Here is a 24574-nt window from a genome sequence, read left to right as displayed (position 1 = left end):
GTGAGCGCCTCTGTTACATTATTAGGAGGATACTTTGTATACCTTCAAGGTTCTCCATGTGAGGGTGGGTTCTTTTACAGCTCTTCTTGTGCTCTTCAGGCTTCATTGTTATTGCTCTCTTTTGCCCATCCGGTCATTGGAGGTCTCTTTATTTGTATTCTGTTTCTCAGGATAGTTTCCTCGATGTTCTGTGGGTGCTTTTTCTTAGCTGTCTGTGTTGCTGTGGCAGAGCACGAGGGTTATGCTCCGTCCATTTGTATTTAGCCTAGCCTTTTGCCCTTGTCCCTGTGCATCCCCCCCCCTTCCCCTCATGGAGCTAGTTCCGCCTGTGGCCACAGAGTCGAGAGGTGTAAATATGTGTGGCAAGAAAAGTCAGGCCTTATTTACATTGATGAATTACTATTTGAACCTTTCCCAAATACCCAGAGTTTTGCCTGTTTAGATGAGATTTGTGGTTTAGATGCCTCCAGAAAAACAAGGGATGATGACTCGGAACTGATCAACGTATTTCTCCTTACAATATTGATGCTGACCTTGATTTAGGTCTTGCAAAATGCCAGTGGCTTAGACAATCCTCCAGTAGGGGGCATGGCGTAACCCTCTGGCCCTGCCTTGAAAGAGATTGTGCTTTTCACAGCAGTTTGTAAGGTGGTAGAGCCTTGGAACTTAGTTTGCCATCTTAGAAGAAAAATCTAACTTTTGAGTGGGAATTTTGCAACCCTCCACAGTGTCTGCGGAGACATTGCTTCATTTTAATGAAGTGTTCCTACACCACTTAATAGCTAAAGTTAAGAAACCCTTTTCGTGCGCAGAAATCCATAAACCGATCATTACATGCCATAAATTAGTACAGGATGACCCAAGCTTTTTTTTGTACTCACCAGTTATCTGGTGTTTCAAACGTCTTACTCAAAACAGAACTCAAATGCCTTTCTAAGGCCTCTCCAGGCGGAGCCAAAGAAACTTGATACATATGGTCACAAAGTTTTTGCCTTCCGCATCTTGGATCTACACACCGCTATTGAGCCTGCCTTTTGGACCGCTTTGTCAATGTTTTATAGAAACTGGCGAAACGCGGTATTATTCAGCAAGAACACATGAAGATATTTCCAGACCTGGTGAGTGATTATCGGAAACCATCTAAATAGATACTGAAACATGCCTTTGAGTCTTCGGGGATGTGCAGTCCCATCAGCATCAACCACTCAGGAGATGTATCGCTACATTTGGGGAAGGGGTGGTTCAATAAGGTATCTGCAGTAGATTCACTACCCTCATTCCTCTGTAATCTCTGCCACCTCTGATCCCCCCCCCCCCCCCGCTTGCAATGTTCGCTCCGTCCATCAACCCCTTTGGTTTTGCTTTGTTCCCCCTCTCATCACCATCTTCCTGCGGGGAGGTGGGTCTCCCGTTTTGTCTTCAGTAGTATTTTCAGGAGATCACAATGATCGCTGGGTCATCCAGCTGATTCTGTGAGGCCATGACCTTCCCTTTATTTCCTCCCCACCAGATAACTTCCTTCTTTAGATTGTGCTTGCAGACGTATGCCCCAGTCTTCAAAAGAGGTGCCTCCTGTACTACAATAAGAGGTCACAGAGGAGGTGCCTCTGGAAGAGAGGGGCACTGGACCGTATTCCCCTTACTTTCCAGTGTCCTAGAAGACAGAGGCCTCGGGCCTTTACCTATTAAAAATTCTGTCCCTGAGCCATGTTCTATTGGCCTTTATCTGAGGAGATTGGTGGGTGTTCAGGACATCTGTTTATATGCCAGTCCTTCGCAACCAACAGATCCTACTTAAGTTTCACAGTTGGATCGCAACACTTTCAGTTTGTTATCCTTGCACATATGTATGCTTTTTCTACTGAAATGTATGCACTGCATACACTACACAAACTGTAATAAAGTCATTTCGATTTCGACGAGGACCCTTATGCCCCACTCCTTAGCACAACCATCCACTTGTAAATGTATTTCGATTTATATAGCGCACGAATCACCCAGGGGTCTCAAGGCGCTTGCTTAGGGAACCCGTCCTGGTATTCCCCTGTGAGATACCCCGGCAGGGTATTCACAAGGTGAAAGCCAGGCATCCCGCCGCGATATTTGATATTTGATATTTATGTGCATTTGTAAAGCGTGGACGTTCGCTCCCAAAGGAGCATCATGGCGCTAAGCAAGCTGTGAAGGATAACTGAAGAAGTGGAGTGTGATAAAGGAGTGAAGCTAAATGGCAGCCAAGACAGAGGAGTCTGGTTGCTGGTAGACCCATGTCTTGAGAAGTTTTCTAAAATTGTTCTCATTTTCTGTAAATCTAAGGTTGACAGGTAGGTTGTTCCAGGCCTTGGCTGCCAGAACAGTGAAGGATTTCCCACCTTTGGTCTTGTATTTGAATCTGGGGATTCGGACCAGATTTGTCCCGGAGGATCTCAGGCAGCGCGGGGGATTATAGCGCGTGAAACGATTTGCAAAATAGCGGGGCCCTGTATTTTGCATGGTTTTAAAAACTGTGAGGAGCAGTTTAAAAAGGATTCTTTTATGCAGCGGCATCCAGTGCAGCGAATTCAGTGCTGCCGACGCTGATGACCTTCTGGGGAGTTGTAAAACCAGTCTGGCTGCAGCATGTTGGATGCTCTGCAGCTTTCTGAGAGTAGATTTTTTCACTCCGGCCATAAGGCCATTGCAGTAGTCGAGTCGGGAAAGTATGAGAGCTACCGCGACTGACTTTCTAGCTGCAATTGGGAGAAAATCAAAGAATTTCTTTAGGGATTTTATTTGTCCAAAGCAGCGACCGGCAGTAATCTTAACGTGGTCATCGAAGGAGAGAGATGAATCGAATTGCACGCCTAGGTTCCGGGCTGATGGTACAGCACTTGGAGGGGCCTCTGATCCTAAGGGCCACCAGTCTTTCGGACAAAAAGACAGATTTTTACCCAATGGGATGATTTCTGTCTTAGCACTGTTGCATCCAAGATGGTTAGTATTTAGCCACTTAAAAACATCAGAGAGACAGTTTTTGAACCGGAGATCTGCGTCAGTCCGCTGTTTGTCAATGGTGACGACCAATTGAGTGTCGTCAGCGTAAGACGTGACTAGAATCCCATGTGATTCTATCACAGCTAGGAGGGGTGCCATGTAGATGTTAAAAAATAGAGGGCTTAATATGGACCCCTGGGGCACTCCAGATGTGATGAGTTTTTCGCAGGAAAGGTGAGGACCGAGGGACACGGTCTGGGACCTATTAGATAGGAACGATGAAATCCAGGCCAAGGCTGTGTCTGTCACGCCAATCTCTCCCATTCGGTTGATTAAGATGACATGCGAGATAGTGTCGAACGCTGCTGTGAGATCCAGCAGGATGAGGACAGCTTGCTTGCCCTCATCCTGCAGGAATTTGATGGAATCAGCAAGTTCGATCAAAGCTGTTTCGGTGGAGTGACCGGAGCGAAAACCCGATTGTTGGGGGTGCAGGATGTTATGGGCTTCTGCAAAAGTTTTAAGCTCCTCATGTACTAAATGCTCCGTGACTTTGCCAAGGATAGGAAGTAAGGAGATGGGGCGCATGTTAGTCAAGTCTGTTGGAGACTTGTTCTGCTTTTTCAACAGAGGTTTTACGGTGGCCTTCTTCCAGTCAGCCGGTACAAGTCCGGATTCAAGAGATTCATTAATAATGGCATTAATGTAGGGGTTAACTGTCTCGATCAGGTGATGTAGAATGATGGGAGGACAGGAGTCAGTAGGCGCTCCTGATTTACAGGCCCGAATTGCCTTACTAGTTTGTTGCAGGGAGACCGATTTGAAACTGGAGAGAGGAGGGTAGTTGACTGTTACCTCTAAGGGGGTTATCGAAGGAGGAGGAAAATCTTTCTGGATGTTGACAATTTTGTCAACAAAGAAATCTGCAATTTGATTGCATAGGCCGCGAGGGGCCGTAGTGGAGATTAAGCAAGCTATTGCCCAGAGTCGCAGAGTGTGACCCCGTGAGTCGAGTAGGCACCGGAGCGAGAATTGTCGAGTCCGTGGAATTTTTGAGCCCGAGACCCGCCGAGGCGGGGAATCGAACCCTGGTCCACGGCTGATCTCAGCTTCCGGGTCTGCCGCCTCTAACCACTGAGCCACGCTTCTCCGCATCTTCCATGGAATATCATTTCAAATGATGCTTTAACTCACCTGAATCCTTTTTATATTTGTATATAGGAAACAATAAAAAACGTATTTTTGTAATCAAAAGACTTGATGATGCATGCAGAGCTAGTGTAATCAGTCAGTTATTTGGAAGGTCTTTGAAAATGCATTTGTAAACTATCATAAAAGTGTGTTTGCTCTGCTCACATCTGCAGAAGTTAATGCCTTGCCCTCTTTACATAGGTTACAAGGGTGTTTAGTGACAGTTTATTTTGCATACTGCACTCATGTCTTCCAGTCTTTTTTTTTTTTTAGGATGATATGCTTGAAATATTTGGCACCATAAGGTTAGAGTTCCTTGTAAAATGTGAAAACAGGATTATTAGAATGCACTCCTTTATTACTGCTTTGTGTGTAGTCTCTGCATCTCGTTGTTTGATTCTGCCAAGCCGTCAGTGAGGTGGAAACCTTTTACCTCCACCCACCCAGCTCCATTATAGCTCACATGTTCTACCACACATCAAACGAAAGGGGACCTCTCTGAGCTCCACTATTTCACATCACTTTTCATTAAACTGTCCACCGTTGTAAAACATTTCTGCTGATAAGAATATATCTTTACTACAGTGCTGGTAAACATGGTGGGCACACTTTACTGATTTATCTGGTGAGTTTACTCTGCCTCTGAAGTAATCTGGGTAGCGTTTTCAGGTACCATTATAGCCAGTTGGCCCCTGGTTATTTTAATTTATCAATGACTGACTTCCAGAAATGCCATAAAATCTTTATTGAAGCCTTGATAAAACCGTAGGGGAATTAAGATTTGTATTGCTAATCTACATCGGCACTGTGTTTTCTGTGCGCGACATACAAATCTTTGCGTTTGTTTCAAAAACTGCACATTGCGGTCTCCAAAACTTTTTTTTGTCCTTTGGTCAAATAAAGGAGTTAGCCTGGCAGTTAAATTGCTAGGATTACCACTTAAACATGGAGGATTTGCACTCCCCAACTTGAGATGTTCTTACTGAGAAGTCAGTAATGATAAAATCCGCAAGGCAACGCTGTGATGTTCTACTTAAACATCAGTCTCTTTTCCATTTCAAGAAAGTGTGGCTCCTTTCTAATCTACATCTAAGCTTGCATTGTTAAGGAATTACATTACCTTGGTGTGCTCAATACAAACTTTAGTAATGCAAAATAATGGCTTCTATACATATGAATGCAACAGTGCTACCAACCAAATGATCATTTATTCCAAACAATCATGAGCATGTTTCTTTATAAAAGCATTGTACAATGGCGCAGTGGGTGTAAGTGAAAATCAATCAATCAATCAAGCATTTATATAGCGCACTACTCACCCGGAGGGTCTCAAGGCGCTTGGGGAGGGGGTCCGCTACTGATCGAACAGCCAGGTCTTGAGTTGCTTCCTGAAGGCGAGGTGGTCTTGGGTCAGGCGGAGGTGGGTCGGGAGGGAGTTCCAAGTCTTGGCGGCCAGGTAGGAGAAGGACCTTCCTCCTGTGTTGACTCTTCGGATGCGGGGGACGGCGGCGAGGGCATGGCTGGTCGATCGAAGCTGACGTGTGGGAGTGTAGAAGTTGAGGCGGCTGTTGAGGTATCTTGGGCCTTGGTTGTGTAGGGCTTTGTGTGTGTGGGTGAGGAGACGGAAGGTGATTCTCTTGTTGACCGGGAGCCAGTGCAGGTCTCTCAGGTGTCCGGAGATGTGGCTGTGTCGGGGGATGTCGAGGATGAGTCTTGCTGAGGTGTTCTGGATCCGCTGGAGTCTCTTCTGGAGTTTGGCGGTGGTTCCGGCGTAGAGGGAGTTGCCGTAGTCCAGTCGGCTGGTGACGAGGGCCTGGGTAACCGTCTTTCTGGTCTCGGTGGGGATCCACCGGAAGATCTTACGTAGTATGCGGAGGATGTTGAAGCACGACGAGGAGACGGTGTTAACTTGTCTGGTCATGGAGAGGGAGGAGTCCAGGATGAAGCCCAGGTTGCGTGCGTGGTCTGTCGGTTTGGGTGCGCTGCCCAGGGCAGGGGGCCACCAGGAGTCGTCCCAGGCGGAGGGCGAGGAGCCCAGGATGAGGACCTCCGTCTTGTCCGAGTTCAGCTTCAGGCGGCTGTTCGTCATCCACTCGGCTACGTCTGTCATCCCTTCGTGTAGGTTGGCTCTGGCGGTGGTGGGGTCGTTGGTGAGGGAGAGGATCAGCTGGGTGTCGTCGGCGTAAGAGATGATGTTGAGGTTGTGTTGGCGTGCGATGGCCGCAAGGGGCCTCATGTAGACATTGAAGAGGGTGAGGCTGAGCGAGGAGCCTTGAGGAACGCCGCAGATGACTTCGGTGGCTTCTGATCTGAGCGGGGGGAGGCGGACTCTCTGAGTTCTTCCGGCGAGGAAGGAGATGATCCACTCTAGTGCCTTCTCCTGGATTCCGACGTTGCAGAGGCGCTGCACTAGAGTGCGGTGGCAGACAGTGTCGAAAGCCGCGGAGAGGTCCAAGAGGATGAGGGCCGCTGTTTCCCCGTTGTCGAGCAGGGTTCGGATGTCATCAGTGGCGGCGATGAGGGCGGTCTCGGTGCTGTGGTTGGCCCGGAAGCCAGACTGCGAGCGGTCGAGGGATCCGTTCGTCTCGAGGAAAGCGGCCAGCTGCTTGTTGACGGTCTTCTCGATGACTTTGGCCGGAAACGGGAGGAGCGAGATGGGGCGGTAGTTTTTGAGTTTGGAGGGGTCCGCTGATGGTTTCTTCAGTAGAGCGCTGAGTTCGGCGTGCTTCCAGCTCTCCGGGAAGGTGGCGGTGTCGAAGGAGGTGTTGATGATGTCCTGTAGGTGGGGTGCGATGACAGCGTCGGCCTTGTTGAAGACGTGGTGCGGGCAGGGGTCGGTAGGAGATCCGGAGTGGATGGAGTTCATCGTGCGGCGGGTTTCTTCGGTGTTGATCGGGGTCCAGGCGCGGAGGGTGGTGGCGGGGGGTGCAGGTGCGGTCGTGGGGTGCGTTGGCTGTGTGATGAAGCTGTTGTGTATGTCTGCGATCTTGTTGTGGAAGTAGGAGGCGAGGGAGTTGCAGAGGTCTTGCGATGGGGTGATGTCGTTGTTTCCGGCGTTGGGGTTGGAGAGCTCTTTGACGATGTTGAAGAGTTCCTTGCTGTTGTGTGCGTTGTTGTCCAGTCGTTCCTTGAATGTGATTTTCTTGGTGGTGCGGATCAGTTGGTGGTGTTTTCGAGTTGCGAGCTTGAGGGTGGTCATGTTGTCTGGTGTTGGGTCTCTGCGCCAGGCTCTCTCGAGGGCTCGGCAGTTCTTCTTGGAGCTCTTGAGTTCGTCGGTGAACCATGGTGCTTTCTTACTGCCGGGTCTGCTGGGCGGGGTCCTCAGGGGGGCGAGGTCGTCTGCGCAGTTGCTGATCCACCTCGTGAGGTTGTTGGCGGCCTGGCTGGGGTTCGCTGAGCTGGCGGGGGGGGTTCCTGGCTCAGGGATGCGGTGATCTGGTCGGCTGTGATCCTGTTCCAGCTTCTGCGCGCAACCTGTTGCTGGTGGTGGTGGATCGTGTTCTTTTTGAAGCTGAAGTGGACGCAGCTGTGGTCCGTCCAGTGGAGTCCCGTGGCGTGGCTGAAGGCGATGTCCTTGCTGGCTGAGAAGACGGGGTCGAGTGTGTGTCCGGCGTAGTGGGTGGGGGTGGTCACCAGCTGCTTGAAACAGAGGTTGGCGAGGTTGTCCAGCAGGGTGGTGGTGTTGCGGTCGTTGTTGTTCTCCAGGTGGAAGTTGAGGTCCCCGAGGAGGATGTAGTCAGCGGAGGGGAGGGCGTGCGGGCTGATGAAGTCGGCGATGTCTTCTCTGAATTGTGTGCGTGGTTCCCAAGCATGCTTGGTGCTCTCTCATCTGTGATATACACTCGTGACAATAATGATCAAAAGTGTGTACCTACAAACCAGTATAGCATGGCCGTTCCTGGCTAATCAACAATATAGATAAGGGTCTGTGATCATCATCAGGACTCTAGCTATAAAAGAGCTTAAGAATCATGATGATAATTGAGCTTATATCTAGAGCCCTGATGATTATCCGGTTTTCTCTGTAGGGATCTAAACGTCATCTGAAATTGCGATCCCTTATGTATATTATTAATTAGCTAACAACAGGGTGTGCTATTCTTGTTTTTAGATACACATTTTAAAAAATGTATTTTTATTTGAGTGTTTGAAACAACAAATGCCATGGAGAATCCAAAGCAATGCTTTCAGAGGTATATGTTAAAGTAGCGAGCAACGTCCAACATATCAAAATTAATAAAGTATCAGAAGGGGGGGAAAAATCTCCCACAACACCCATCCCAGACCACAACACAGAGTGCCCAGATTCAAGGAAAACCAAGCAGTATGGGGTATTCTACTAAAAGTGCCATTCCATCCAGACTCCCTGGGCACACCATCTGCAATTCCCAGTTCTAGGTTACCAGCCTCTTCTGTCTCAGGCCCCAAGTCATAATAATGCAAGGAGGGAGCCCATTTGTTTCTCAATTTCTGGGACCTACCCTGTTTTTATATTTGACACGTTCAGAAGCCATGCACATGTCCATTCCTGACTTACATTCATGCAGAGTGGGGCCCTCCTGCACTCCCTAGTATTTTGCCATATCCCTCTTCACCACAATCAAACCTAGATTACATCACAGGAGATGATTCCTCAGAACGTCAATCTCCCTTGGTATCCCCAGGAGGATATATTTTGGGTCAAGTGGGACATCGACCTCTAAGATAGCATGGAGTTTGTCGACCTTTAGATATGCGCTTATGATCACTATTGTCATGTGTGTATCACCGATGAGAGAGCACAAAGCACGTTTTACACTCACCCACTGCGCCTTTATACAATGCTTTAAAAAAAAACAACAAAAAAACATTTTCTTGATTATTGTTTGGCAGGGGCGGCTGGTGACATTTGAAAGTGGTGGGGCGGAAAATTATTGTACTCCGGAACAACCTACAGAGGGTCCGTCTTCTATTTCACACTTCTGCTCTGCTCCTCTCAGTGCCGGTACACTGCATTGGTTTTTGGTAGTCGAGTGCATAATCAAATATATGTATCAAATGTGAATACATGAAAAAATAAGTATATAAGCTGTAGCCACCCACTGCATTTCACATTATTGTATTTCAAGGTATGAACTGCAACAATACATGGGTAATGCAGGCCAGATGCCCTGTATTAACATGCAGTGTGTGCAATAGGGTACAAATTTGAACTATGCCTTGTAACTGGAAGTCCTTTCTCCATTACTGATTTACTGAGGTTCTCTTCTCTTGTCGATAATCTCAGTGTTTCAAATACTTTTTTTTCAATGAACACTTTCAGACATGAAGGAAACAGAAGTTTTACAATAGATAAATGCCAATAAAGTTGCATTGCGGTTAACTGCGAAACAAGGATGCCACCTGACAAAGTGCAAGCAGTGAAAGGGGCATCCACATTGCATTCTGTTGAGTAACACATACAAAACACCCATTAGGTTAGTACCACTTGACCTCCTGCACTAGGTACGCCACTGGTAGCTCCAGTCAGGCTACCTTTGTCAGACGCCATTTCACCCGAGGCCTCAACTGTTCTTTATCCTAACCTCCTAAGTCCTATACTGTATACATTGTTAACCGTGCCATAGTTTCGTACACTCGTAGAAACCCTGCAGCGGCATATGAACTGACGCAACATTCAGTAATAACTCTGCTCATAAGACTCAAGCCCTTGTCAACCTCCGCTCCGACTGTGACGAAGACCAATCCCGCCCAGAAGTTGCGGTGCAATATCCATGATTCCCGCTGACCTTGAATGGAGGCTGCTCCCGAGAGCCACGCCCCCATTCTAGCCAGAAAGAAGGGAAAAGTGCACTGTATTTAATTGGAATTTCTATATAACGCGCTTACTACCTCCGACGAGGAAATAAATAAAAATGCACATTTGTTTGATTAGAGTGACAAGAAAGGTAAGTAATTCACTACATGACATTTCTCAGGAGCAATCATGTACTTTAATAGTGAGTACCTGCACTTCGTATTTTAATTTAAAGCGCTGCTCGCCAAAGTGGAGCTGGCATGCAGCCTGGCGGTTCAGAGCAGGGCTGGTGCTGGGCAGAGTTCTGCCAAAGCTGTGGGAGTAAAGGTGAAAGGCTCACAGCACAGGGCTCACCTGTGATGTGCCACTGTAGCGCTAGCGCTTCCATCAGAGAGGCGACCAGAAGCGCTTCACTGAGCGGCTTCAAAGACCTCGATAACACGCAGGCTGTGTGCAGCCCTGACTTCCACGCAACAGAGCTTAGCTTTGATATTAACCCGCCGCGGCTGGCATGACGGGGGAAGTGGGGGGGTTCGCGCGGGGAGGCGTTTATTTAAATGGATAAATTAAAATAAAAACAAACTTACCATGCATCTTCTCCGCCGGTTCCGCGTCCCATCACGCAGGTCTCCTCGCTCTCACTCACTTGAAACGAACTTCTCCCCGCTCTTTTGCTGTATCGTGACATTTGACTGGGCATGGGGCGACGGTACGTCACCGCCCGAGCAGGATCCCATCTCCAGACTCCTGCATTACACTAGGCATGCGTAGCATGCCTAGTGTAATGTCAATGGAGTGGCCGTGCTAAATTAAAAGCGCCCCTCGCTCGCAGATGCGCAGTCCAGTCACTGGACTCCTGCTGCTCTCATGCGTGCGCTGAGCCTGTGCGTTTGTTGACTCATGCGCACTTGAGGCTTGAAGCAGCTGCCAGGAAAGGGTGGAAATGTAAACAGATGAATTGTCAAAGCTATCAATTCATCTGTTTACATTTCTTGCTACCGGATTATTATTGAGGTCAGTTTTGCTTAGTGGGGCGCTGCCCCGTCGCCCCCTATGGACCAGCCGCCACTGGCAGCAAAAGAGCGGGGAGAAGTTCGTTTCAAGTGAGTGAGAGCGAGGAGACCTGCGTGATGAGACGCGGAACCGGCGGAGAAGATGCATGGTAAGTTTGTTTTTATTTTAATTTATCCATTTAAATAAACGCCTCCCCGCGCGAACCCCCTAAACCCCCCCACTTCCCCCGTCATGCCAGCCGCGGCTGGTTAATATCAAAGCTAAGCTCTGTTGCATGGAAGTCAGGGCTGCACACAGCCTGCCTGTTATCGAGGTCTTTGAAGCCGCTCAGTGAAGCGCTTCTGGTCGCCTCTCTGATGGAAGCGCTAGCGCTACAGTGGCACATCACAGGTGAGCCCTGTGCTGTGAGCCTTTCACCTTTACTCCCACAGCTTTGGCAGAACTCTGCCCAGCACCAGCCCTGCTCTGATCCGCCAGGCTGCATGCCAGCTCCACTTTGGCGAGCAGCGCTTTAAATTAAAATACGAAGTGCAGGTACTCACTATTAAAGTACATGATTGCTCCTGAGAAATGTCATGTAGTGAATTACTTACCTTTCTTGTCACTCTAATCAAACAAATGTGCATTTTTATTTATTTCCTCGTCGGAGGTAGTAAGCGCGTTATATAGAAATTCCAATTAAATACAGTGCACTTTTCCCTTCTTTCTGGCTAGTATGGGGGCGTGGCTCTCGGGAGCAGCCTCCATTCAAGGTCAGCGGGAATCATGGATATTGCACCGCAACTTCTGGGCGGGATTGGTCTTCGTCACAGTCGGAGCGGAGGTTGACAAGGGCTTGAGTCTTATGAGCAGAGTTATTACTGAATGTTGCGTCAGTTCATATGCCGCTGCAGGGTTTCTACGAGTGTGGGAAACTATGGCACGGTTAACAATGTATACAGTATAGGACTTAGGAGATTAGGATAAAGAACAGTTGAGGCCTCGGGTGAAATTGTGTCTGACAAAGGTAGCCTGACTGGAGCAACCAGTGGCGTACCTAGTGCAGGAGGTCAAGTGGTACTAACCTAATAGTTGTTTTGTATGTGTTACTCAACAGAATGCAATGTGGATGCCCATTTCACTGCTTGCACTGTGTCAGGTGGCATCCTTGTTTCGCAGTTAACCGCAATGCAACTTTATTGGCATTTATCTATTGTAAAACTTCTGTTTCCTTCATGTCTGAAAGTGTTCATTGAAAAAGAAAGTATTTGAAACACTGAGATTATCGACAAGAGAAGAGAACCTCAGTAAATCAGTAATGGAGAAAGGACTTCCAGTTACAAGGCATAGTTCAAATTTGTACCCTATTGCACACACTGCATGTTAATACAGGGCGTCTGGCCTGCATTACCCATGTATTGTTGCAGTCCATACCTTGAAATACAATAATGTGAAATGCAGTGGGTGGCTGCAGCTTATATACTTATTTTTTCATGTATTCACATTTGATACATTTATTTGATTATGCACTCGACTACCAAAAACCAATGCAGTGTACCGGCGCTGAGAGGAGCAGAGCAGAAGTGTGAAATAGAAGACGGACCCTCTGTAGGTTGTTCCGGAGTACAATAATTTTCCGCCTACCACTTTCAAATGTCACCAGCCGCCCCTGCCAGCCGCCACTGTTTGGAATAAATTACCATTTGGTTGATAGCTTTGTTGAAGTCATATGTCTAGGAGCCATTGTTGTGCATTACAGTGTTTACCCAAGGTCCCTGATGTCTCTCGGGTTCCCTTGCAGAGAAACCTACACCACTTTAGGGAAACCCATGCTTTGTATCAGTTTCTTTGATAAATTTGCCGAGGAATGGTCAGCTGTCAAACTATCTATCTCTTTTAAAGATTCCAAGAATTGTGCATGAATCATTTAGTCAATTTAGTGTTATTCTAAAACTTCTAAATCCTTCCTGCTGTTAACTTAAACCACTTCGAAAGATGCAGTTAAGTAACACTTTATTCATATGGATTTTACCCTGATCCATATACAAACTGGGAGCCAGATCTAATTCTGAATGTATTTGGTGCAGACAAACGGAGACTAGTTTAGCACGTGCTGTTTGCACCTATTAAAATTAATAGCCCTTTCCAATTAGTGCTGTATGTTAATTTTGAACTCAAAGATTGTGTTTCATAAGCATGTTCTGTCAGTCATAATTGGAAGATTGTTGATAGATTGAGCGTGAGTAAATGTACGACTCACGCTTTAAACAGTGGGACTCGGTATTAGTTACTTTCTACTTTATAGAAAGCACATGCTTTTGTGCTTGGGGCAATTACATGAATACCTAATTGTCGTTTTTGTACTGCTTGGTCTTACCTAGAAAATTCTTGAGTTATAGATGCATATTTATACACCATTCTTATTAATAACTTTTCATTTTGCCTAATATTTGAGAAGGAAACACACCTGCCAGTCAAACTATTGAGATGCTAGACACGTGCGCATATAGATATTTGGACCTTCCAACATGCTCATGTTCTAAGCTAGCATTTTATCCTTCATAGAGAGGATACCTGGTTAAAACATGAGGCTAATTATCAGTGGTTTCCAAGATGTAGCCCAGGGCATACCTCACTTCTTAGTCCATACCTTCTAGGTGTGGCAGCTGCAAATAACAGTATTGTTATTGGAAAATTCCTTCTTACATGGCCACTGCCTCGGAGCTTAACTTGCTCACAATATGTGCTGGAGAAGCATGTACGTCTTATTTCTCAGTTGACCGTTAATATGTTCAGTAGCACAGGACTAGAATCTATAGGAATGTGATTGCAGGTGCATCTATTGTGTGGAGGATGTGGCCACAGAATGTATTTCTCACTACAGTTTGTAGGTCACAAGCAATGTGCAAATCCACACTTGGATCCCTTACTACTTATTCCCTCGTGAGAAACCAGCACTGTTGGCCATCTAAGAGGCAGAACTCTGACATTCCCTGTTTGGTGGTGAGTGGGTGACCTCCACGTTTGCTGTAGAAAGTAGTGGATGCTACCCTCATCTACTGGCAACCTTCCAGTGTGTTGACACTCATTGCGGAAGAGTAAGAGAATTGTCTTGACTCCTACTCTTGCAGCATTGGGCGGAGATTTCAGCAGCCCCTCTCCTCCTGCACTACTGTATCGCCTTACGCATCCACCACACGCACACTATTGCTGAACAACTAATTGCTGTATTTTCACAGCTGAATGTTCTGCAGAATGTGCTGTCTTACACTGAACTGGTAATGCCATTTTATATTAATCGTTATAGGGCACATTCAGCCCAGGCTGTTTAGCCAAATTGATGTTGCGAATGAATAACTCGTGCTGCTGCGGTAATCTATGCCCTTGAAACATATGCATATTTTGTTTGATGCACAAAGTATTTTAAAGTAAATACAATGTTTAAATAAGTGTTGCTTATTTTCCACTGCTCCTTATGTGATATAAAATATAAATTCGAATTGTTGAAGTAAAACCAGTCATGAGTTCACTGTTTTCTCTTTCTTTTTAGCGTAAATGTATGTAACATGATGACCGACAACATGGAGGAAGTGAAAATAAATGCTGCGATTACTGGTGCTAAACAAAGCGTTCTAGATAACAACGATTTCAACCCTGTTGAGCCACATAGCATGCTACCTAGCAACCCTGAAGCAAGTCAAACATCATTTCACAAAGACCATACCATAACTCTGCTTGAAGAATTACCAAGGGACAAATCTGAGAAAGCCTTAAGCGAAATCCCATCTACTCTATTTATACATGCTGGTGCTCCCACTGTGTCAAGTGAAAACCTCGCCTTACCTAAAGGAACTGTTAATGGACCAGTTTCACACTCTGCTTCACCAACTTCGAGCGTGAATGCAGAGAGTGTTTCATTAACTACTGGACAATCCTCTGGTCAGCACACAGATTCACCTGAACTCTTCCAGCCTACGTCAGATCAGCCACAAATATCAAATCAAGTATTATTTTCTTTACCAGATGTACCAAATACAGACATCCTGTCCCATTCCATAAACAAACTACCTACCTCTGATTCATTTTCTAGTTGTGAGAAAGATCTGGGTGATAGTTTGAATGCAGGTAGTTCACTTAAACCTCAAAAAATATTGAGCCAGGATACCAAAGTGGAGCTTGTTAAAGAGGAAGGTGAGAAAGGTGACAAGTCACCAACAAGGTTTCCTCAGGCATCAGCCACTTCCATTTCTGCAAATGATGGTTCACATCAAGATCCCCAAGAAGAGGTTATGCAACTTCCTATGAATGACGAAGCAACTGATAAGCCTCCAATTCAGTGTGCAGTAAGGACAGAAAAGCGGAGGAAGAGAAAAATGGATGTTAGCAAAATTACTCGTTATTTTCCCGAGGAATCCTATAATGATTTAAATGATAGTCCAGAGAAACTGCAATTGATGGATGTTGAGAGTTCAAATGTGAGTGATGAACAACAGATGGATGTGCTGCAAAACTACTCATTAAGCAAACTAAAATCTGAACCAATATTTGATGACTCTGGAGAATGTTATCCAGATGAAATGGTAGATGCTTTTGACGACTACATGTTCAGTCCTGTTAATTTTATTGATGATGCATCACTCATTCATGCTAATGATTTTCCTTTAAATACTTTTAATGAAAGTGACCATCCCTTTTATGGTTCTGCTAGCAGTGGTGACAAAGAACCCGCTTTTTACCCATGCACCAAATGCAATGTGAATTTTCGAGAAAAAAAACATCTGCACAGGCACATGATGTATCATTTGGAAGGTAATAGTCACTTTCGACATCTAAATATTCCACGACCTTATGCGTGCAAGGAATGTGGAAGGACATTTCGAGATCGTAATTCTCTTCTCAAACATATGGTTATTCATCAAGAAAGAAGGCAAAAATTGATGGAAGAAATTCGAGAACTAAAAGAACTACAGGACGAAGGGAGGGGTGCACGATTTCAGTGCCCACAGTGTGTGTTCGGTACTAATTGTCCCAAAACATTTGTTCAACATGCAAAAACCCATGAGAAGGACAAACAGTACTACTGCTGTGAGGAATGCAACTTCATGGCAATTACAGAAAATGAGCTTGGGTATCATCGAAGCATTGTCCATGGAACAGCTCTAAATTGTTCAGTGCTCAGCAATGAATTGTCCCAAAGAAAAGCTCAAAAAAACCTTTTAGAAAAGTCAACGTTTTTGTTACCGTCAAAAACGACACCTGCATTTATATGCAGGCTTTGTCCTTTTACTACTTCTGCAAGAAGTATTTTAAAGAAACACATGGAATACCTGCATCCTGCATCGAGTATTGATCAATATAACAATCATGGGTTTCTGGAGAACAGAGAAAGTGACATAACCAGCGAACTCTTAGATTTCGACAACCAGACTAAGCAGTTTATGAAACAGACTGCATTTCCAAAGAATTCTGTTTTAAAACAAGATCTCAAAAGACCATTTGGAACAGCTTCCCACATCAGCAGTTTTACAAAATTGCACAAAATGCAAAACAAATTCTTCCAAAAAACTAGGAAGGACACTGAGCAGGAAGATATATACTTTCCACATACTTCTCCAAATAAATCACTTTTAATAAAAAATGACCAAAAACCTAGGTATTTTAATCAAAATGCAAAGCAAAAATCTGATTTCAGATTGAGCAATGCCTACTTGCATAAACGAGAACAGCATGGTATGACTAGAAGCCCAAGTCACCTATATGATTTGAAATTTAAAAAAGAGGAGGGGAGGCCTGTAAATTCTGTACATTTATTTCCCTCACAGGGTAATAAGCAAAATAATGGTATTGTTCTAGATTCTTATAATATTAATGCAAAAAAGACAGATTTTTCTAAAGATCGACGTGTATCTATTCAGAATATCAAGAATATTAAAAGAGAAAATCTAGATACTGAAGAAGAGTTAGACAGTTATCAAGATTTTCTCAATGACATGACAGTTGTTGTACTACAAAAAGTTGACCCATCAGGAAAAAAGGATAATTATGACACGGAGGATGAAATTTCGTGGGATAATGTGGAACTATCTGATTATGCTTCTAAGGCTATTGAGGATGAAACGTACAAAAATAGTGCATCAAATGCAAATTTGCTTCCTCGGTTTAAAACAAAATTGAAAGATCAGCACGCTGATCATGAAACCAACGTAAGCTCTCAGAATAAAGATGATTTTTATTTTGAGTATTATGATGATGTTGCGGAAGACAGATTTTTGCATGAATTACACGAGGGTGAACAATTGGAAAATGCAGAAGCTGCATTGTCAAACCATAACTCAATTTTTGATTGGTCAGATTTGTCTCTAGAAAAAAAGAATTGTCCTTATTGCCCTGCAATTTTTGAAACTGGTGTTGGATTATCCAACCATGTTCGTGGACATCTGCACAGAGCGGGGTTAACTTATGAAGCTCGTCATGTAGTGTCTCCAGAGCAGATAGCGACAAATGACAAAATGCAGCATTTTAAAAGAATTGGAACACCCATCAAACGAATTAGAAAAGGTATGTTTGATAAAACTAATCAATTACATAATATTGTTTTTTTAATGCAACACCCGTTGATGTTTCCAAAAAGATAAATACATTGGTGGTTTTAATCCATGTTTGTGACTAGCAAGCAAGAATCAAGGTAGTTGATTTGAAAGGAGTAGTTTTTATGGAGTAAATATATGTGCATATGCTAGCACCATAATCCATATTGCCCTTTTGGAGTTACTTATTCTAATATTGTGTAAATAAATACATAACACGTTTTCCTATGAAACTTCCAGTCCTTCTGAAACATCATCACTTTTCTGTTCTAAACATTTAAGCTCCCAGTTTCCATCTTCACTAGAGAATTCGTATTTTTATTTCACAAGTACAATTTTTTTTTTTTATTATTTGATTTGTTTATTTCTTGACTTGTTATGGAGTGGCGGTCCTGGTCTTGTTTTCTCAACCATGCAAACACTTAACATGTTGACCCCCCACCCATTATCAAGCTTTATTTCATGCCCCCATGTTCAAAACCAGACTAGACCACCCCTGAAAAATATATATTTGCGCTTCAATGATGCCCCGTGGTATTTTGAATGTCTACAGGTGCCCTCTTAACCAGACTCCACTTTGCCTTATCTTCTAAAACATAGGGTTTCCTAGAGGCAAATGCTTATTTTAATTCTCCTTTGCAACCGGAGGAGGGCCAACAAACTTTGTAGAGTTTGCTGTTGTTAAATTTTACCAATGTCTGTCTCTAAAATCACTAGAATGTACTGGCTCACTATTTTAAGCCCCCTCCACTGTTTCCTATCTCCTGTATGCCAACTTCTCCTCTGCCCCCAGCCTGCCATACTGACACCCTTCCTTCCTGTAAGGAGTCCCCAAAATTCTATCTCTGATTCGAAGAAGATGGGCAGTATCCAAACTCAGTCATAGCAACATGTGAATGTTGGCTTTAATAGCCCTTTCTTTCTTTTTCATCTCATTATATTTTGGACTTCATCAATGTAGATTTCACATTATAATTGCATGTTTGATTAGCCAATAGTCCTATATCCAAATGCATAAAGTTCATTGCTTTCTTATACATATGGTCATAACCTAATTTTTTGCTTCAGTGAAACTGCTAAGCAGCAGTGTGTAGCAGTACTAGTTTGTAATCCAATAAATATGCACACAGCATAATGCTACCATTTGTGTTCCGTGTTACGAAGCAACAACTCCTTTGGCTAGTAGCCTCTAGGCTGTAGGAAGATGGCCACACACCAAGAACCCAGCATCAATGTTTATTGGGTGTATATGATGGCATTAATAGCCCCTTCACTTTCCCTGTTCTCCCTCGTGGATTTTGTATTTGTATATTTGATAAGCTTCATAACATTGTCATGCCTGATTGCTTTGGGCATTGCAGTTCATCCAGTGGGCAATACTGTTTTGTTGGTGTGTGGTTGCAACACCGGTTTTATTATTCTTCTAGAATATGACTGGGGTAATTTACAATACCCACATCAGTCATTTTCAGCAACTAAATATCTGGAAAATCCATCTGCACCTCACCTTCAAAACGACCAATTACCTGATAAACGCCCTGATCATGAGCATGTTGAATCAGTCAGAATCGTACATGTTTGCTTCCTTCGGTACTCATCATTTTTCTCCCTCTGCACAAAATACATATGCATGCTCTTCTACCTCTTCCAACTTTTCCCTGTTGATTCCAAGCCAACCTGTCAGCCACTCATGGGGTACTGTCTATAACACTAACATAATTTAAAATGATAAGTTCACTACTCTCCTGTCCGCCCACCTCAAAATATATTTCCGATGAGAAGCACTGATGCCAAATTTCTGACTATTAAAAAATGATTTCCATGAAGTTTTGATGGATCCACCTACACCACTTGGTACATTCTTTTAACTGGTGTTTCAGTGCGTACAGTAAAGTCAGAAACCCCCCAGTAAAAAGATAGATAACTGTTTTGTGAATGCAGTATCATGACTTGTCAGTCCAAAAATAGAAATGCCCTTAAAGATGGGTTGGGGCACACCTAATCTGCTTTGTGCACACCTGTCTGCTGTTAGATGGAACCAGTCAATCCGCCCCTTGCTATTTCTTGATGACTGCAGCACTAGTAATGGGTCTACACAGATTTCTAGAGCATTTTGCTTGGGTGTAAACTATATTCTCCAGTACTGGATGTTATGTTATGTTGTCTTGTAAAGCGCATGACTACCCCAGCAATGGGGTGTCCCAGCGCTGTAGACCACTGGGGAACCCGTCCTGGCTTTCCCTGTGAGATGATCCCTACAGGGTATCTCCAAGGTGAAACCAGGCATCCCCGGTGTATGTGGGGGGCCGTTGTGGAGATGAGGCAAGCTAATGCCCAGAGTTGCCGAGTGTGATCCCTGGTTAGAGTAGGCACCGAAGCGAGAATTATCGAGTCTGCTGACCTGGTCCACGACCCTGCCGCGTCGGGAATTGAACCCTGGTCCCAGGCCGCCCTCTGCTTCCGGGTCTGCCGCCTCTAACCAGTGAGCCACACCACTCCATATCATAGATTCACCTGCTTGACTCATTCCCCGTCATCGATTTGGGAGTGCCACGGTATAATTACAAGCAGTAATGCGTTATACATATGCCAAACAGACTGTAAAGCCACATATTTAGTAACCAATTCACATTGTTTAAAAAGAACTAAACTTCAGTCAATCAGGCTAAACCACTCTCCTCAGGGCCCACCATACTTCAGAATTTCAACTGCACATCATCTGATGGGAGTCTCCTTGAGCTCTGCTCAGTTTTCTTCAGAAAAAACTTTCAGCTTAAAATCTTTACTCCTATAGCAAGTGATATTGGGAAAAATCTTTCTCTCAAACTCTGACAAAAGATTCTGACAGACCACTATGTCAGATATGTCAAATAAAGAGCCTTTTCAGGCTTTGTGTGTCTTGTGGGAAGAAGAGACTATATACTGCCTTTATCCTTAACAAAAAGTGAACGACTGCAAAATATATTGCACTTTCTACTCAAAGACTTTGAAAGTCAGAGAAGGTGTGCTGTTGCTGTGACTTCAAAAGCTCAAGAACAAGGATGCACCACTATCTGGTGATTAAAGTGAAACTACCTTAGAGTCCTCCAAAAGATCTCACAAGAGAGTGAGAGAGAGATCAAAGAGTCACTTTTCAAACCATCAAAGAACTGTGTAACATCCTAGAAAGGTTCCAAAAAGAGTAATCTCAGACTATCTGAAGAGTTAAGCGCATCTTCAAGGCACACCAAAAAGGAGGATTTCTCAAAACCAAGATCTGAGCCTATGACTCCATCAAGTAACGTTTTGATTATGTTTTTAAAAAATGCTGCGGAAGATTCGACGACTAACTCATCAAAGACATTAAAACCCTCAACTAATTTCTCATCAACCTCATTACAAAAACAGGTTTCTCCAAGAACACGGTCGACATCTCCGTGGACGGCAGTAGCTATGACAGTGACATTGTCCACAATGACGTTGATGATCTAAGCGACGTAGACTTTGACTGGCTCAGAAGCGGTCGCTCCTTGCACTGGTATCGTAGCGCTTCACTGCGTGTGCTCCACAGACCTCGTAGCGCTTCCCTGCTCCTGATTTGAATTTTTAGACTATCAGTAATTGTAGCGCTTCTCTGCTCGTGCATTTAAAATTGTGATTGTAGCCTGATTATCATCGTAGCACTTCACTGCTCCTAGCTGCCCACTTTGCTTAATTGGATTAGTAACTGCATTTGATCGTAGCGCTGTCTGTAAAGCTTTCATTGTTTACTGCTGCATAGCCCTGCTTGTGTTGTTCTCGTGCTCGATTATTTGCTGCCACCATTTTGCTGTCCTGCCTCCCAGCCCCTCTTCCCACCTCGCTCCCGCCTCCCAGCTGACCCCACCTCGCCCCTCCCCATCATCCTTATATGACAGACACCTTAGCGCGCAGCGTTCACACGCAGCGGTCGCACGCCAAAGGTAAGCCCGTCTACGCCCGTCCACGCCTGGACCGCGCCCAGCGCCAGACCCCCTGGTCCCCGCCGTACCCAGCTCACTAGACTCACATACTCTGCCACAACCCTCCTTGCCCTCAACCCCGGACGCACACCACACTGCTGCAAAGCCTCCCCAGGACGCACCCACGGCCCATTCTCCTGCTTCAGAACCCCCTCCAAATCCACTTCCTCCATACACAGCTCCGACTCTAATCACCTGAAATGCATCCTGCTGAACACCCGCTCGGTTCACAGACACGCCACTGAACTCTGGGACCTACTCGTCACTGCGTAACCGGACATCGCCTTCCTTACAGAAACATGGATGAACACATCATCAGCACCCGACATCGCCTTAGCCATACCGGACGCTTACAAGATTACCCGTAAAGACCGGACCAATCAAACAGGAGGAGGCATCGCCATCATCCATAAGAATACCATCAAAATCACGATCAGCTCCGACGATAATCTTGCATCCGCCGAACACCTCCACTTTCAGATCCACACCGACCCTAGGACCACACTCAGAGGCACCCTCATCTACAGGCCTCCAGGTACCCGCACTCAATTCAGCGATGACATCACGGACTTCGTCAGCCCACATGCCCTCGCCTCCGAGAACTACATTCTCTTAGGAGACTTCAACTACCACCTTGAAAACAGACACGACAGCAACACCTCCACCCTTCTGGACAACCTGGCCAACCTCGGACTCAAACAACTCGTGGACACCCCCACCCATGTAGCCGGTCACACGCTCGACCCTATCTTCACCTCCAGCAAGCACATCTCCTTCGTTCGTACCACAGCTCTCCACTGGACGGACCACAGCTGTGTTCACTTCAGCTACAAAACTACCCGGACCCACAACCGCCAACAACCTATTCCTCGGAGAAAGTGGAACAAAATCACCTCCGACCAACTCCTCAAATCACTCAACCAAAACCCTCCCACCCTCTCATTAGACCCAAACCAAGCGGCCACCAATCTCAAGCAATGGATCACCCACAGTGCCGACGAATTAGCACCCCTGAAAATGTACCAGATCAAATCAGCCAGCAAAAAGGCTCCCTGGTTCAATGTTGACCTTAAAAAATCCAAGAAGCTATGCCGCACCCTGGAGAAAACATGGAGAAAAAACCCAACCACCGACAACATGTCCACCCTCAAGGCAGCCACCCACAAACACCACCAACTGATTCGATCCACCAAGAAATCAGCATTCAAGGATCGTCTTGACAACAACACTCACAACAGCAAGGAACTTTTCAACATCGTCAAAGAATTCACCAACTCCACTGCAGCATCTAACGACATCACTCCCTCCCAAGAACTCTGCCATGCGTTATCCTCCTTCTTCTACAACAAAATTGCCGACATCCACAACAGCTTTGACAATGTTCCCAGCGCTCAACCCTCCCCATCCCCCTCAGATCGTACTCCACCAACTAACTACCTCAACGCATGGAACCCAATCACCACTGAAGACACCATCCGCCTAATGAACTCAATCCACTGGCTCGCCAACCGACCCCTGCCCCCACCACATCTTCAACAAAGCGGACTCCATCATCGCACCCCATCTCCGTGATGTCATCAACTGCTCGTTCAACTCTGCCACCTTTCCAGAAAGCTGGAAACACGCCGAACTCAGCGCCCTTCTGAAGAAACCCACAGCAGACCCTTCTGAACTTAAAAACTCCCGACCCATATCCCTCCTCCCATTCCCGGCCAAAGTCATCGAGAAAGCCGTCAACAGCCAGCTCGCCGCCTTCCTTGAATCCAACAACTCCCTCGACCCATCTCAATCCGGGTTTCGAGCCAAACACAGCACCGAGACCGCCCTCATCGCAGCAACAGACGACATACGAACACTACTGGACAACGGTGAAACAGTTGCCCTCATCCTACTCGACCTCTCCGCCGCTTTCGACACAGTCTGCCACAGTACCCTTATACGACTCAGCAACATCGGCAATCTGAAAGAAACAGGTTAGTATTAGATTCCTTACCTTAGAATATCCCCAGGCGTCAGTCTGGATCCGGAAACTTTTGCGTAGCAGTACCCCTGCGCGTCGGTAGGCGTCGTCTGCAGGCGTCCCCTGCGGCTCCGCGTCGTCGGCGTCGTGCGCCGTGATGACGTCGCTGGAGTATATAGACGCCGCCTCCGCGCGCTGACGTCAGTTCTTCTTTTTTCCGCGCCAGTTAGCGCAGATCCGAAGAGCAGTACTCCGGTCTTTTGACCTAGTTTTGTTAACTTTAACTCTTTCTTCAAGGTGCCGGTAGGATGCCCGGGTTTAAGAGTTGCGACGGGTGCGACCGTATGATGTCGGTCACCGACCACCATCGACTCTGCCTCCGGTGTCTGGGCGCGGACCACGACGTCGAGTCTTGCGTCGACTGCCGGGCCTTGACAGGTAAAGCTAGACGGGAGCGGTCCCGCAAGCTGCTCGAACTCCGAGTGTCGGCCCCGCGTCGAGAGCGGTCCCGGTCCGGTCGGAGGTCGAGGGAGCGGTCGAGGGAGCGATCGCGGAGCCGCCATGAGCGCTCCGGTTCATCGCCACCATTCCTCCGGTTCATCAGGTAAGCGACACAAGAGGTCGGGGCGTCATCATCGTACCCCCGACTCCCCCCGACGCCCGCGTGATGCGGCCGGGGGTTCGGGTGGCCCCACCCCCGCGGCCCCGCGTGGGTCGCCGACTGCCCCATACCCGTCGGTCCCTGGGGAAGGCGCGTCGCGCGAGGAGATTGAGGAGTTCCTCATGGCTATGAGGGCGATGTCTCCTCCGGCGGGGCCTACGGCGCCTGCGGGCCCGTCGGTCCCGTCTGGGAGCCCGAGCGGTTCGGGTGCACCTGCCCCGACGCCGCCGAGTGCTCCGGCCCCGGCGCCGGCCCCGGCGCCGCTGGGCCCTTCAGGGTCGTCGCCGGCTGGTCCTCCGGCCTCCCCGGCGCGATTCCATTGGGGCAACCCGTGGTGCCGCCTCCGCGCGGCGCCGTGACTCCGCCGTCGATTCCGGCCGGCGTCGGGTCCCCGGTGCCGGCGCCGGCGCCGCGCGGCGCCACCCCGATCCCTCTCTGACTCCTTACGCGGAG

The 24574-nt window shown here is 46.5% G+C and overlaps 1 protein-coding gene across 8 annotated transcripts in view; it reads left to right on the top strand.

Annotated features, from left to right (window-relative positions):
• ZNF644 (zinc finger protein 644) overlaps positions 1-24574 on the top strand; it is a 679952-nt gene that overhangs the window by 395763 nt on the left and 259615 nt on the right. For all 8 annotated transcript variants that reach the window (XM_078646188.1, XM_078646205.1, XM_078646197.1 and 5 more), the window contains one exon: positions 14484-17491. In XM_078646188.1, coding sequence (XP_078502314.1) covers positions 14500-17491 — 2992 coding nt within the window. In that variant the 5' untranslated portion in view covers positions 14484-14499. The remainder of the gene's footprint in view (positions 1-14483; positions 17492-24574) is intronic.

Source organism: Lissotriton helveticus, chromosome 1_1, assembly GCF_964261635.1.
Source record: "Lissotriton helveticus chromosome 1_1, aLisHel1.1, whole genome shotgun sequence".
NCBI classification, from domain to species: Eukaryota; Metazoa; Chordata; class Amphibia; order Caudata; family Salamandridae; genus Lissotriton; species Lissotriton helveticus.
This window is presented reverse-complemented; position numbering and strand designations above follow the sequence as displayed.